Source organism: Daucus carota, chromosome 5 (genome assembly GCF_001625215.2).
Source record: "Daucus carota subsp. sativus chromosome 5, DH1 v3.0, whole genome shotgun sequence".
Classification (NCBI taxonomy): Eukaryota; Viridiplantae; Streptophyta; class Magnoliopsida; order Apiales; family Apiaceae; genus Daucus; species Daucus carota.
The window spans coordinates 344,875-361,593 of record NC_030385.2 but is presented as its reverse complement, the minus strand read 5'-3'; the positions used below and the strand labels follow the sequence as shown (position 1 = coordinate 361,593).

General features: G+C 34.2%; 2 protein-coding genes across 2 annotated transcripts; one reads left to right on the top strand and one right to left on the bottom strand.

Annotated features, from left to right (window-relative positions):
• The first annotated feature begins 105 nt into the window (after positions 1-105).
• Positions 106-1,919, top strand: LOC108220588 (uncharacterized). Its single transcript, XM_017394390.2, has 5 exons — positions 106-227; positions 335-491; positions 610-717; positions 1,301-1,375; positions 1,462-1,919. The coding sequence occupies exons 2-5, from the start codon at positions 358-360 to the stop codon at positions 1,691-1,693; spliced, it is 549 nt and encodes a 182-aa protein (XP_017249879.1). The 5' UTR covers positions 106-227; positions 335-357; the 3' UTR covers positions 1,694-1,919.
• Positions 1,920-4,503: 2,584 nt separating this feature from the next.
• LOC108223261 (AT-rich interactive domain-containing protein 4) lies at positions 4,504-15,509 on the bottom strand. Its single transcript, XM_017397420.2, has 16 exons — positions 15,224-15,509; positions 14,878-15,133; positions 14,592-14,783; positions 12,413-12,466; positions 12,243-12,331; positions 11,816-12,092; positions 11,652-11,708; positions 10,717-10,748; positions 9,571-9,706; positions 9,296-9,469; positions 6,279-6,908; positions 5,943-6,080; positions 5,702-5,800; positions 5,187-5,287; positions 5,004-5,094; positions 4,504-4,914 (listed from the first exon to the last, which is right to left on the bottom strand). The coding sequence occupies exons 2-16, from the start codon at positions 15,019-15,021 to the stop codon at positions 4,816-4,818; spliced, it is 2,313 nt and encodes a 770-aa protein (XP_017252909.1). The 5' UTR covers positions 15,022-15,133; positions 15,224-15,509; the 3' UTR covers positions 4,504-4,815.
• Between the last annotated feature and the right edge of the window lie 1,210 nt (positions 15,510-16,719).

The following is a 16,719-nucleotide window of genomic DNA, read 5'->3' as shown; positions in this document are numbered from 1 at the left end:
CGCATAAAGTTTGTAAGTTTGTACCAGAACCCGGCCTGTATACAGTAAGATAGTATAGATTTGGGTCAGGTGAATCCTTTATAAAATTTCACTAATTCTGGCCCAATTAAAATGAATAAAGCCCTAAATATCACTACCAAGCCCATCGATTTATTTGTAGAGCTCAACAAACACAACTGGGCGCGCTTTCTCGTGCCCTAATTTCGATCGAAGTTCTCCAGGCTGAGGTAATATCCAAATTCGTCCAATTAGTAGAATAATCTTGGCTTGCTCCAGTTAAGTTAGTTGCTAATTCAGGGTGTTATAAGCACTTTTCTCTTTTTTCTGTTTGTAGATTCTGAAGTCGATAGTTGAAGCATGAGGAAGTTGAAATTTCATGAGAAGAAATTGCTCAAGAAAGTTAATTTTTTGGATTGGAAGAGAGAAGGTGGTCATCGTGAAACCCATGTTACGCAACGTTACCATCTTACTGCACGAGATGATTACAAGAAGTATTGCATCCCCTAACCTTAATACTTGATATATATGTGAATTTCATGTAAATATGCCATGAATTGATTGTTTTTAAAAATTCTCTAATTTGTGGAGTCTTTTTTGCTAATTGTATAGGTACAATAGCATTTGTAGAATGGTGCAGAAGCTGGTGAATATATTGAAACAGATGGACCAAAGGGACCCGGAACGTCTTCAGATGACAGCCTCCCTTTTGGAGAAGCTGTGAGTTTTGTTCGTCTAACTTTACTTTTTGCTCAAGATATTTTGTTGTATATGACTGTATTAAAATGTATGTTCATGTATATTTGTGCTCTATAGTGAAGCACTGGATCACCCCATGCCTAAACCAGCCTATGCTCTCTATTAATGGATCGACTTTGGTTATTCTATAATAACATACAGCTTCTCGGCCAGCGGCCAGGATTATAATAAAATTTGAACATGTACAGCGCTTTTTAACCGCTGTACAGGGACATCCCATACAACGTTTAAAAAGCGTTGTACATGTTAAAATTTTGTTATAATCCTGGCCGCTGGATATTCATCCAACAGTCCAGAACCTTATGTTATTTAAGAGCTCCCTGGCATATGAATGCTAGGGACCGGGACCCATATATATATATATGATAGTGATCAAATATAAACCACTTAATGTCTCTATTTTCTTATAATGTATATAATTATATGAGAGGAACTTCTCTTTGATATTTTCCAGAGTTCTTTTGTAGATTTTGTTTCTTGATTTTTCCGAATCTCTTTGTTGTAAACAAGATTGTCATTAACATAAACATCTTTGTTATTGTAGGTATAATATGGGTGTTATACCATCCAGAAAAGATTTAAATTTATGCAAGAACATGTCTGTCTCCTCGTTTTGTCGGTAAGTAGCTTGTCTCCATATCACTGTTGATGAATCCCATAATATGGTCTGCTTTAATGCGAAACTCCTCGCGTCTTAATTGGCAGCCGTAGGCTCTCAACCATTTTGGTACGGTTAAAGTTTGCTGAACATCTTAAAGAAGCTATTACATATATAGAGCAGGGCCATGTCCGAGTGGGTCCAGAGACAGTGACAGATCCAGCATTTCTTGTAACTAGAAATATGGAAGACTTTGTTACCTGGGTGGATACTTCCAAGATAAGGAGAAAGGTGCAAGAGTACAATGGGCAGCTTGATGATTATGATGCGATGAACTGAATTATTCAGAACAATTTATATTAGCAATTATCGCTTCGGATTTTTTTTTTTATTAGTAACCTCTGTTAGCTGGTTATGGTTGAACTCAATTTTGTTTTCTAATTTCTGTGAGCATTGAAATATGTTGTAGCTCTTGTGCATTGGGAACATTTTTAACCAAATATTTATCACTTGCAATCCTGTGGCATAATGAGTTTATAATGCTAGAGTTCAATTTGTTCTGGGATATGTTTGTCTTTTATTAGTTGGATAGATGAAAGCATGGTAATAGTGTATTTGTGTCTTTTTACCTCATTCTGCAATATTGTTATATTGTTGAGGAAATAATTTCAAACTGATTTCTCAAACACCCAAGTTGTAGGTTTGTCATGCACAAGGGGCGGAGGTGGGTATGAGGGAGGGGTATGAGGAATGAGCTTTGTTTACACTATTTTCATTTTTATTTTAGCGGTTCCATGTAAAATTAAATACAAAGATAAATCAATGAATCAAAATCACCGTCACTGATGAAGATGATGGATCGGGCACTGCAAGGTACTCTTCTGGACTTCTTTTATTATTGAAAATATTTTGTGAGCTCAAAACAGCTGTTAATAGTTTGTTATCTTCCCATGAATGCAGGAGAAAGGGGGAATGTAAAGTTGTAATCACACTAGCTTCACGTGCCGACTTGCACCACTTGGAAATGTTTTTGAAGGGGAGGCAGGCTGATGCGCCCCAAGAAGCACTTCAAGTTCTGGACATTGTGCTAAGTGAATTGCCTACTTCTAGGTAGGTTTACATCAACTACTTATGGTCAACTTCTTTATGTTTCTTAAGTTTGTATCTATTGTCCATTAAGCAATATATGTACATAAAAAGGTGGTATTTATCTGGCTAGATAAATAAAAAAATTACAAACGAGTAACATTTTATAGAGAATGCAGTTAACTTATTGATAATCTGATAGTACATACCTTGACTGTTGGTTAGGTGATGCGAAATACTTGAATATGAGCTCTGATATCACCTGATATTCTTATCTTAGCAAGGGTGTGTAAGGAAACATCTGAAACACCTGAGAGGATTTGACTGATATTTACACAATGGAACACAACTCGAGTGGGTACACTTACATTTGTGCTATGAGAAGGTTGATAGAACTCAGGAACTCGGATCTGTCCAATTATTGCATCTTCACTGAAGATGTGCATTCTTGATCTGCTGTACTTGATACCAATTTTATTAGGATTTTGAGCATTTGAACCTAATGAAACAACTGATGAAACAAATAAGGTCGAGTTTGAAGAAACATCCAGTTTATATGAATCTAAGCTTACTGTCCGGAGCGAAAAAATGGGCTTTTGAGGTTTCAACACAAAGATTACCATCAATGTAAGTGTCCCCGGGGCTGTGATGTGGATTACAAGAAAAAGAAACAAGACCTATTCAGAGAATGTGTGGAAAAGTTTCTCAAAATACGATGGACTTCGTATAGCAATATCCATATCTGCAGTTCGATCTTCTTACTGGAGCTTAATGACCAATTAAGTGTTAACGTGGTTATTAATATTAATCAATTAATAGAAGATAGGTATATTAATACTAGAGGTTTCATGTTGTGCTCGACATACGGTAACCTTTGCCGGAATACCGGACCGGGATTCGTATCCAGCGGGCTATTTTGTATCCGGGGGCTAACTTGTTCTACAAATAAGTCACGGATGAGGGAAAAATATTCCAATACACAACCTTAACATCATTCGAATTCATTACATATAATAAAAAAAAATTGTGGGACTAAATGATTGTGTTGGGACTAGATTAATTATTATTGTGTTGGGAGTATTTAATTAGTTTTTTCATTTCTTAACATGTTAATTCGTAAAATTAACACATTCAGACCTCCAATATTAGCTACAATATGACTAAATGTATATGACTAGTGATGATTGACAAATTTTATATGTATATGAATACAGATGATTGACAGATTTCAACTCCTGTAACTACGTCACTGGCAAAATATACGAATATTATGGGGCAGTTTGGGCAAGCTTAGAAAAAGTGGTTCTTTGTTTAAAGTAAAGAAATGGATTAAAAGTGAGAAGTAGATAAGTTAATAAAGTGTTTGAAAAAGAAACAGAAGGCTTGTTTGGGAAATAGAAGTAAATCCTGCTTCTGCTTTTCTTAATCCGTTTGTGTGAAGAAGTAGAAGCACTTTTAAGAAGCTGAGAATGTTAGCTTCTCTCTCACAATTTTTGCTTCTTTTCCAAACACTTTATTAATTTATTTACTTCTCAATTCTACTCCACTTCTTTACTATAAGCAAGAAATCACTTCTTTTAAGCAAACCCAAACGGCCCCAGAATCTCTGGGAAAGAAGCTAGAATTCTGGGCTTTTTAAAAATGATTCTACTTATTTACACAAAAGATTCAAGAAAAATAGAAACCAAAAGCAAAAGCAACTTCTATTAAACAAACATGTATAATTCAATACAATTCATCCAAAGGAATGTACATTCTGACAGAATGATAATATTATTATAGCACCAAAAGCCCATTTGAGCAACTCTAATTATGGACATTCACAGAGCTTTTACAATTTCATCATGGAGATAAAAAGTGTTTAAGTTCTTGTTTGGCAAAAAAAGAAAAAAGTGTTCGTGATTTTTTGCCATGAAGAATTTTTGAAGCAGTTCTTGGGGTTGCGCTCATCTCCATAAATAAGAAGCATGTAGATTGGCCCAAATAGAAAAATGCATGTAAAAAGTACTCTTCAAAACTGCTTACTCTAGCCATGTTAAAGCTCTCTTCCACACTAGCCAAACTGGTTTAATAGATTACATTATATAGAATTTGAAAACAATTAGCACTTTGTTAAACAAAGTATGTTTAATATACCAAAATCTAGTAAATTACATAATCACTCAAATATTATAACACACAACCCTTTTTATTCCAGTTGCTGCTCTCAGGAACTTGTTTCCTATTAAGTTGCAAGTACCCTTTGATATGAAACAGCCAAGCAACTTGACAATAAACGCTGGACATTCCTACTATGACAGATGCCCAAAACCGCTGCCCCGTAACAGAGGAAAAGAAAATCTGGTCGCCAAAAATAGACGGGTCAGAATGATGGCTCAAGAGTAGCCATTTGTGGTTTTCTGCAGTTTCTTCTTAAAATTTGAAATGCTGCACTGTGGACAAATGTATTCAAGACCATCTGTTTTGGCATAATCCTGCATGTTCAAAAAATATGTTCATCTCAAGGAAACAGGTCAGGACAAATTCATGACTGCACAAGTTGACTTTCCAACATATATTTTACCTTGAAGGCACCAAGACCTTGCCTTCTATCGCATCCAAAATGAGCCCACTCACCACATATGCCACAGTTCACCCAATCCCCAGCAGCGCTACTGGCAACATCAACAGATTTCATGTTAGAGATAATGACCAAAATAGCATACAAGCATATTTATCTACTTCATGGACAAAAGAAAAAAAAAACCTGTGGCAAAGCAAGCAGCACTCTCCGTCAACATCATCATGCGCCAATTCATATTCCAGAAGGTAAGTTTCATAGTGCCTTTTAAGCGTGTTTCCGACACCCTAGTTGGATATAATCACAATTACATTTCAATGAATACATTTAATCACATAATACTTGTAGTAATGCATTACATGTAATAGCAATCTTTATAACCAGAAGTTTAAAATTAGAGGTACAGATATCAACCCTCAGCGTAAACCTCAAAAAACAAAAAACCCAAGCTGACTTATATTCACAATGTTTGAACTGCCGCCACTTGTAAAAATTTTGTGTTGATAATTTCTTAAGAATATACTAGCAGATATGCAGTGATTTATGGGTGTAAGTTAACCACCAAATTCCATAAAGTGAACTATGATTCTGACCAAGCAAAACAGTTGATTTCACCTTTTCACATCTGTGCACAAAATTGCTGCCATAATAATGTGAAATTCAAAAGGCAAAGAACAAAGATGCAGGGTTACAGAGCCTACCGTCATGCGATTGGTTACTGTATGATTGCTCATCTTGGAGAAAACCTGCCCTTTCCAATTAATACCATTGCCAACATGAAACCCGCCCCTTGAAACTACCTACAATATTTCCAACTGTAAGATGATTTTTCTGTTTAACATCAAGCCTTAGGCTTTGACATGAAGAGAATATAACAGCCAGTAGAGATTTTCATGATCAGTGCTAATTGCTAAAGCAGCAAGAACACGCAAAATAGCTAACCTCTCTGTACAAGTTGAAGAGATCAAGCCGTTTTGCATTCAGTATAGCATCTGGGAATTCTGCAATACCACCTTGAGGTATGAGACGAGTGTGTCCCCGAAGGATCAGAAACTGCATAACATCCTTGAGAAACTCCTCCTGTGTGATCAAAATTATAGAAGCTGCAGTGAATATCAGAGTACTAGAAAATTCTAATATAGGGTTGCATGTGTGGGTGTGCCTGTGTCTACGCAATGAACCACCATCACAAACCCCTGACTTGCCACAATGATAGCTGGAAAATAAGATCCCATACCCTCCTTTTTGACATATCTTTGACTATGACAAGAAAATTACCTCTGAGCAAACGTGTATGGGGCTCCTCTCACAACCATGCTTTTTCAAGGGAAGGGGATTCAAGGAAATAATCTGTTTTGCCTGATATGAACTTGATAATGATTTGCGATGGCTAGTAGAATTTGCTCCAACCATGCTGTGCTTTGTGGATGGCATAGCTGGCATGTTAGCCTTCACCTGACCACCCTCATGTCCATTTGTCTCAGAAAGTCCAGCAAAGGGTAACATTTTTTGGTGACGGATGTGAGGAATGGGCCTCATTGCAGCCACTTTCAATTTATTCCTAACAGGTACTAAAGGAGTAGTAATCCCATTGGATAATCCAGTTTCTTTATCCTTTTGATCTTCTTGTTCCTGGGCAGCTTGACTTCCGGAATAGAAACCATCCCGTGAGCCTTCTATAGACATTAGAGATCTCTTTCTACTTGGAGCAGGTGGTCTAAACCATATAGGAGGACTAGTTATATTCATTCTTTTTGCAAAATCATCTCTTCCCTGCTTTCTACAGAAGAAAAGGATCCGTTCAGCGTCATCTTCCTCGAATGAAGAAACAGCCAACCCCTGAACACCTGCAATGCCAAGTGCAACTAAGCACCGATAAGAAGTTTCTGGTGCCAACTGCCTTAAAACCTGAAAATGCACACGAAAAGAATTTTAATCACAGGCGATCATATATATATATATAGGCAATTGTTGAAATACAAACCACTAAAATACAAACCGAGAGAAACTATACCTAAACGACATCACCCACCCCCTATATGTCATCACCCACCTAGGGCCCACTCTCCCCTCCCCCCACTCAATCCACCCCGGGTCCGCTAGAGCCTCGCCAAGGCTCCGCACAGGCCCTGGACAGGCTCCAGACAACCTTAAGAGCCAAAACTTGGCCCCAACATGGTCCCACTAAGCCCCACTTAGACCCCGTCTAGGCCCATATCGGGGTCCATCCCCGGTCCCAAAATTCTTACCATTCCACTGAATCGCATTGGTTTGTATTTAGTTTGTATTTTAGTAGTTTGTATTTGAGTAGTATATAAGCAAGGCAACTAAAAAAATCATGATTAATCAACTTGATGGATAATATGGGGAAAAATTCCCAGTTTAGGCCTAAGATGGCTTTGGTGCATGTTATTTATCAGTGTGATAATTTGCTTTACTTGCTGTTTCACTACTACACAACTGATGGTCATGCTTCCTTTTAATATAATAATAAATCAGTTTAGGGTAGGAAGTTGGGAACAGATGCAGAAGCCAAGTAATTGCCTTTTACAATTTTATAAAGTACTGTAGAAAAGGTTGGATTTAGTTGGATAGAGCTTAGCTTATAACTTCATCTAATTCCTTACACTATATCAAGGGATTTTCCATTATACACAAATCAAAGTGAAAATCGGCAATTTAGGCACATCTATCAATCAAAGAATTAAAAAACATATTAGGTACTTCATCATATTATACTAGCATAATGAAAAAGACTTGGCTGATTCCTCTCATAAGAGGCTTCATATACTTTTGCTACTTTTTTCCTATCCAAACTCAGCATTATTATATCCTTATATATAATAAGCATAAGGAAGATAGTTTGGTCGTTTAGTATAGTACCGCAGAATACATACGAAATTAGATTATATTGTTTGATATACGGTCAAGATTACATAATAATAAAAGATATTTATATATAATATTCAAATATTCAAATATAAAATAAAATTTATACTTACGATGTTCTAAATCAAATAGGAATAGATTTTGCAAATAGTATATATTCTCTTCTCTTTTTATGTTCTAAATAAATAGAAGAAGATTTTATAAAATTAAGTAGAAGTAAATTTTGGACGCAAGTAATATACGACTTTTATTCTTTATATGTTCTAAACACCGCATAATAAATACGAATCATTAGATCTTGTTATTTAAAAAACGGTGAAGATCATGTAATAATAAAAGATATTTATACATAATATATAAATGATACTTTCGATGTTCAAATCCATTAGAAATAGGATTTGTAAATTGAATACTTCCCCTGTTCTTTTTATGTTCTGAATAAAATAGGAGGTTTTGTAAAAAACATATAAAAGTTGGTTTTGCAATAAGAATACGACTTTTATTTTTTTTATGTTCTAAACCAAATAAAAGGAGGTTCTATAAATAGAATATGGTAATTATTATAAAATTCATAACTAATCCTACATTCCTACTTCCTATTTTATGTTCTATTTCAAACACTGTTATTAACTCATCACTAAATCTTTTCATTTTTACTAACTCCTCACTAAATCTTTTCATTTTTACTGAAATGAAAATGTTAAATTTAATCTTGTATATATCAGCGTATAAAATATTAGTAAGATATAACAAATTATATATATATATATATATATATATATATATATATATAGAGGGTTACTCCAGTGAGAACTTCTTAAAATGAGAACCGTGAGAACTTCCTTAATTTATCATATTTTGGCTAATCTAAACATCAAACTAGCGGGTACCCAATATAAAAAATGTATATAAAACTAGTCTCTTCCTAGTTAGTCAAAAAAAAAAATTCAAAAAAAAATTCAAAAAAAAAAAGTCCACTGCCACGTCATCAGTGATTTTTTTTTTTTGATTTTTTTCGACTAGCTAGGTGAAGACCTTAATTATATACATTTTTTGTGAAGGTGCCCCTGGCGGGGCCCTTCAAATGAATGAGATATTGATAAATTAAAAAAGTTCTCACGGTTCTCATTTTAAGAAAGTTCTCATTTGAGCAAGTGCCTATATATATATATATATTAATACAAACAATTTTTTAAAAATATCCATACATCATACGAATAATTAAGATGAACTTATATTTTCAGAAATATCCGTGCATGGCACGGGTTATAAGCTAGTATATATAAAATAAAAGGTTGGCATCACAACTTATAGGCTAAGATTCCCAAATCCCTCAAATTACAAGTCATGATATGTAAAATGAATAATAAAATAGAACTTAATTACGAGAAAGAGAAAAAAGAGACCTGTAAAGCCCAAGTAGGAACCTTCATGCCAACTTCAAATACTGATCGCCCACAAGCTACCGCAGCAGAAGTCCGAGGTTCAGATAAAGATTGAGAGTTTTCCTCAGTAACTGGCAGAGCATGAACTAACTGATTTTTTTCAATAAGTTCACTCTTAATGTGGTTCTCCAGCAGCTGGGAACAGACAAAAAACAATCCATAATGCCTCAGATATGGAAACTACAAACGTATTATCTGAATCTCAAAATAATAATGTCTTCTACTTTTTGGTTTACCTGATCATCAAAACATGTTTGTGCACTACCCGACACCAAAAGGGATATATGGGCAGCACTAGAGGTTGACAAATCACAACGCATGGTCACAACACCACGAGAAAATGTTCCTGCCTGGAGAGGTGGTGGAAGCGCACTGAGCCACAGAGCAATAAAATTAATCAATCAATCAATCAAGTTGCTGCTCAGGAGAAGCATGGTCAAGGATGGGTTTATTTTCAATACCACAAGAGTTCACAACATATATTACTTCCTACAGCTAATTTTTCAAGTTTGTGCACTGGTTTCAAGTAGATAAATCGAACTAGTAAAAAACCTGTTATTTACTACAATGTCATTCTTAATTCTATAACAAGGCTAAAGGGGCCAGGTTAAGTTGAAATTATTTCTCATGCTTACAATGGCCTGTTCAAAGGATTTTGGCTTAAAGTTTGAGCATGTGTGCTAGTGACACAAATATATTCCTTATGTCATGTCTTAGTTTTTAGTGACACCATGTGCACACTCTTCTAAAATAAATATTACTCGGTCTAAAAAGCAAAAGAATTTATAATGGATACCACAAACAAATTTCACGTGTTCATGAATTGCCTCCTTTTAACACAGCTTTAGTGGGTAATAGTTTAAGCAAAATACTTATGGCCTGTTTGTTAAAGCAGCTTGCACGTTAAAGTCAACTTGGAAGCTAAAATTAGCTAATTTGGTCCGATCAATTAGCTTGCAAGTTAAGTCAACTTGTAGGCCAAAATACCTTCTGTAATCTGTTTATTAAATACCAACTTTTGACCTTTCAAAAAAAAAAAAAAGTTTTCCTTCAAGACCTATTTATAAGTTGAATATTAGAAAATAGAGTGTGAGTACTTGTTTCATTGAGTTATTTATAATTTTTAATTTCTGAGACGAGAATATATATTACTATCGTCACATGAAGCTTGTAATATTATTAACCATTGTTTTATATTTTCTGTAACTTCAAAGTTTTAAACTATCGAAGGTCCAAACAGATCACAACTTTTAAGCAAAAAAATTTCTTCTACTCTAACTTGTAAATTAACTCTACGCAAGTCAGTAACCTGTACACCTTCTGTAAGCAGAAACAAACAAAGATCCACACTTGTTTGTCGGATAACCTAAACCACAACATACCTAACACGATTGTGAAGCTTACTCCCCCGCATCTGGAAGCCACACAAGAAACAAACATGAGAAGTTAATGCTGGCCAAGTACCATATAGCATGGACTAAGGCAAACAAATTAAAACAGGTCTTCAATATTAATCAGCCAAATACTACTGTATCAGACTCAAGCATGATGTAGCAATAAATTTTATTTCGAATTTCAGCCCGACAAAAAAAGGGATATGCCCATTGCTCAGGCTCAAATTAACCGTACTAGATTGACAAATCTTGAACATGATAAGCTCAACTCAATCTGTTTGAATATGTAAATCCATATTAATATTTCATATATACATATAGCCAAGATTTCAGTGGAGTACTTTATATAAATGAAGTACTAACTGGAGTACTACATGTCCTGCAATATGCTCAGGTTATTATATATCGCAAAATGTATTGAAGAACAAATATTAAGGCATATAGTACTCCAATTACTGATCATCTTCAGAGTACTCCACCGAACTAAAACAATAAATATACAAGGGTATATCAGGAATTTGTAAGAAGTATATAAATGAAGGCTCGATTTGGCTCACGACTCACGAGTCTAGTGAATTTAAGAACGAGCTTGATGAAGCATTTGAGAGTTCTATGAAGTATTTGAACAGCTTGAGCTCGTGCTTGGCTCAATTATAGTCTAAACCCTTAACCAAACTCAAGATTTTATGAACCAAACTCGAATAGCTTACAAATAGCTCGACAACGAGATAATCAATTACTTGTTTTCCTTGATTTTATGTCCTTGTTATCCTATTTTCCACACTCCTCGATGGCAAAATCTTTCAAGTTCATAACCCATATTCAACTGTTCCAAAAATTTGCTAATAGCTTCCATTACAGATAAATTTTGAGAAATGTATTTTGGTAGGATTTAATGCATAGAGAGCACTCAAGATACATACTTCAATACTCAAAAGAGCATTCAGGCCATCTGCCAAAGATCCTAATAAGCTTTCATCCTGATAAAATTAAAAAAGAAGTCATAAGAAAACCCAAGTAATAAAAAAAACATATTTCAAAAGAAGATGCAAAAGAAAGAAACATGATTGTGAGAAGTCTGTCTTACCAGGGAGCATGTCATGCCACAAATAAGAAACCTTATATTCACCTCATCATCATATATCTTTATTGCAGGAAGAACACCAGAAGAACCATCTTCGTCATCCCCTTCAACCATCTCAACTGGAGCAACATCGATCTTTGGAGGTTCACCAATAAGGTGAGGACCTAGGTTATCATTACTTTCTTGGCTGTTATCAGGGAGAACAAGGTTGTTTCTTACACAGTACAGACTGAATGATGCATGTGCAAGATGGAAAGCGTCCCATGTATGGCTTGATGAACTGCAATATACATAATTAAGCAAGTCAAAAATTACATTTTATAATATCAATCAATTATTTCCAACTGTGTTCCCTAAAAGAAGGTCAAGGTAAAAATAAAAGTAAATCACATGATTCACATTGAATTTTGCGCAAGAGAATCTAACAAACCTTTGTACCACAGAGAACAATGCCTGACGAAAATGGCAGGCAGCATAATGTGAAAATGTATTCTTCCAGTATATAACGTAAGGTATTCCCTGCAAAGATAGCACACAATATACTTATGACCAGAATAGATCTATATGAGTCCAGGAACATAAAAATTCATGGTACCATACTTTAGAATGAAGTGCCTCTGCCAAATTTTCTCCATTTGGAACTTCCAAATAAACCTTCAACAACAATTTAAATTATTAGATCAACATCCACTTCCGGTATATGTCATGTCTACCGATTACTACTAATACACATCTATACCATACTATCAAAGTCGGACTCGAGATCTTTTGTAGTCGGTTCATCGGTTTTTTGCTACCATAATATGGATGAATATTAGTATGATAAACTTTTGCTAATACTTAAGGAGAATTGCAAACCAATTACCTACGTTATAAACTGATGAATTATGATATACAGAAATCTACTATTCTGTCTGCAAATTTTATATTAGAGTCCTATAATCCTATTAGAATTTTAAAATAATATGTAACTCCAAAATAAAAATAAAAAATACGTTTAATAACAGAAATTTATATATTTTTAATATCTAGGCCCATGCCTTGCACAGGCCGCACACGTGCTTGTCTCTATATATAAATATTTATAAAACTGTGTGGGCAGCAAAAAGTGGAATAGGAAACAGAAACAGGATGTAAGGAGATATAAAACATGAAGGTTAATTTATTTGGAAGATGAAACTTAATGGCAACAAATAGAGCTTCAATAAAAGCTTGTGATGGTTAGGCCAATAGCCTCTTAGGGATGACAATTTTATCCGACCCTACGGATACCTGACATGTTCCGATCCATTTGTCCCAAACCCGATTTTTGGATTTGGATCCAGATTCGGATCTTTGTTCAGACCCGAAAGAGTTTGGGTCTGGATTTGGATCTTAAATATACCGAACCCATACCCGATCCGAATCCAAAACCCGAAAAAAAATCCGATAGCATATACATATACAATACATAAATATCATGAATTATTAAATAAATTAATATCTTACATAGTTTTATAACAATAATACATGACTTATGTACATCAAACAATTAACTCTAAACATTATAACCGGTAAATTGGATAATTGTTGATAATTAAATTTAATATATTTGTTCAGACCCGAAAGAGTTTGGATCTGGATTTGGATCTTGAATATACCGAACCCATAACCGACTCGGAACCCGATCCAAATCCAAAACCCGAAAAAATCTGATAGCACATACATATATAATCCATAAATATCATAAATTATTAAATAAATTAATATCTTACATAGTTTTATTAACAAGAATACATGACTTATGTACATCAAATAATTAAATCTAAAGGTTATAACCGGTAAGTTGGATAATTGTTCATAATTAAATTTAATATATTTGACACTAATCATAAACTACATAAGTATATGAAGTACTATTTTTTTTAGTTAAACACACCTACACGCCAGGAGTGAGTCACATCCCTAACATTTAGAAAAGCCAAAACGTCAATCACTGCACCAAGGTTCACTACTACTTTTGTATTCTTAACTTTAAAAAAACGTGTTACCTATTATACTGTTACAATACTATAGATTTATTTATTTTTAATTAATTATTAATTATTAATTATTGTAATAAGATCTGAATTAAACCCGAACGCGAACCGAATCCTAAAAAACCCGACTAATCGGATTTGGATATTCCTTTTCAATATCCGGACCCAAACCGAAACATAAAGGATCGGATTTGGATCTTAAGAAACCCGAACCGAACCGACCCGTTGCCATCTCTATAGCCTCTCTACATCCAAGAGTAGGCATACAACATGCATACACCTCACCCTTCTCATAACAGAGGGTACGACTTAAAGATAGGGTACAACTGCATATGTACACCACTAAGCTTTTCAAAATTTTCATAGCGTAATATAATATATTCATCTTTTCACATCAACTAGACATCTCATCACCAATAAATATCAGAACTATATATGGTTTTAGTTGTAATCAACAACAGAGAAACAAGAACATAGTCATACCGACACTGATTTCATATCTAATTAACACCACAGAAACAAGAACACAATCATATACACACAAATTTGCATGGTAAAAAGTTCACAATGCCCTACTGTTTGGAGAAAAACACATAGTACATTAATAAAAACAACTAATATGGTGACACGTGCAGTTAAAGTTATGTATAAATAAATATATATACTGTGAGATGCAAATACAACTAAATGAACTACATTACGGGAAAAAAATACTTGATAATAAAGGTAAGAGAAAGAAACATGTGTAATAGGTGACATACAGTGGTGGGCAACTTTGAAACATTAAAGAGCTGGGATATGTCTTCTGGTGTGGAGATATCAACACCTCCAAACAGCAGAGATCCAATTTGTTTGTTTGGGAGCTGTTGTCCTTGCAAGTAAATAAAATTGGGGTAAAATGAATCAACGGATTTGCAGAAGTCATCGGTAGTAGGACCGTTGAGAGTTTGAACCTACACAGAACAATTTCCAACAATGCAAAACATAATTAGTAAAAGCAAAGCCTGTAAGGACGATGACAGGGGACTCGAATGAATATTAGCACACCTCTAGGCGTCCGGACGAAACGAGGCTGGGAAAGGGAAAGGCGGGATGTTCATTAACATTAGGCTTAATATCATCAGTAATTTGACTCAAGACGGCAAGAAGAGCACAATTGTGTCTAGGAGCTCCCGGAATAGTAGCAGCCATCGATGAGTAACAACAGGAGGCTTCTGAGATCCAATTTACGAAACACAACACGCATATATGGGAGGGAGGTGGTCTCACTCTATCTATCACACACCATCTTCAATACACTGACCTGCAACAGAATTTATCGAAATATATAATTTCACAAACTAAAAGCTAAATTAGATAATAGCAGAACTATGAGAGGAGAGAAGCAACGAACCAGATGTAATTGGGAGAGGCCCTGCTGAGGTTGAGAGAAAGAACAGCTAGTGGTAATTACAAATCGCTTCAAATTAACCAAAATCAAAGCAAAAGATAAAGGAGATGTCAAGATTGGGAACCCTAAGTGGGCAAGGGGCATTAAAATCAACCACGAAAGAAAGAATCGGATATATAAGAGGGTCTGCGTCCCGTGCAAACATTTGCAAATCTATCTATTAGTATATATTTCTTGATGGAGTTTCTAAACTGCACACAAAACTTTTCTATCGCTCGCGGATTTTATTAAATTTTTGTGAGATTCTCGTTACATAAATTTTGATCATATATATAGTTATAGTTATATACACAAAGGTTAGGAGAATCGGTCATAAATTTTTTTTAAATCATGAATAATATTTTGATTATTCAAATATATAATATACTCCCACCGTCCCCCTCATTTGTTTACATGGGGGACGGGGGCTCGGCACGCATTCTAATGATCTCGTAAAAAGCAGTTTGACAAATTATTTTGAGCTTTTTTTCCTTCTGAATAAAAATTTGATGTTTAAATTTTTATACAAAAAAGGAAAATTTTAAAAATACGTTATAGAACTATGTTTTATATGCGTCTTAAAATGCGTGTCGAGCAGTGTGAAAATACTGTAAAGAAATGAGAGAGACAGAGGGAGTATAATTTATCTAATTTTGAATATTTTTTTTAACAAAATCTTCATATAATTTTTTTTAACTCCAACGTGTTCTATTTTAATATAAACACTAACCATTACGTAACTCTTTCTGACTCTAATATGTTACATGATTAATATCTTTTTTCATATATGAAGAGATACAAAATATGAAAAATATGATTTAAAATTAATTGAATATAATCATCACATATTAATAAAAGAAAAAATATTCATAAATAGATTATAATAAATTGTAAAAGTTAAATTTTCGTGAGAACGTATCATCAGCTGGTTAATATAATTTAATTAAAATTCAACTCATTAATACTAAAATATTAATAAAATGATATTAAAATTTAAATTATAAATAACGAAACAAGAAACAGTGTTGCCCAGAGAACGAATGCATTTGGCTGAGGTAATGTTTGAACTTATGATCCTATGATGAAGTTTAAATTTAGATAAAGAGCTGTGAATAAATAAAATTAAGGAGATTAAAATTATATACTTATATATATTAAGCGTAAGGGAGATAATTTGGTCGCATGGTCCTATGGTCCAAAAGCTTATCATCTATTCGATCGTATATTGAACAAATAAGCACCGTTAGATTAGAACAAAATTAAATTCTGTTCTATAAGGAAACTGACATCTACTTGCATGTTTATAATTCCTTTTTTGAATCCAAAACAAATTCTGTCTTTCATGTGTTTTTGGTTTTTTTTAATCCAAAATACATACTTCCTGCAAATTTTAATTGTAGAATCTTATGAATCGCATCATCACAAAATTATTTTTATCCCATCGGATCGTATATTGAACA

Excerpts from the sequence above, each read along its gene's own strand:
- LOC108223261 (XM_017397420.2), bottom strand. The coding sequence starts at position 15,021 with ATGGCTGCTACTATTCCGGGAGCTCCTAGACACAATTGTGCTCTTCTT. Across the intron at positions 14,784-14,877 it reads TTTCGTCCGGACGCCTAGAG|GTTCAAACTCTCAACGGTCC; the intron begins GTGTGCTAATAT and ends TGTTCTGTGTAG. Across the intron at positions 6,081-6,278 it reads CCATACACGTTTGCTCAGAG|GAGGAGTTTCTCAAGGATGT; the intron begins GTAATTTTCTTG and ends TTGATCACACAG.
- LOC108220588 (XM_017394390.2), top strand. The coding sequence starts at position 358 with ATGAGGAAGTTGAAATTTCATGAGAAGAAATTGCTCAAGAAAGTTAAT. Across the intron at positions 718-1,300 it reads GCCTCCCTTTTGGAGAAGCT|GTATAATATGGGTGTTATAC; the intron begins GTGAGTTTTGTT and ends TTGTTATTGTAG. Across the intron at positions 1,376-1,461 it reads TCTGTCTCCTCGTTTTGTCG|CCGTAGGCTCTCAACCATTT; the intron begins GTAAGTAGCTTG and ends CTTAATTGGCAG.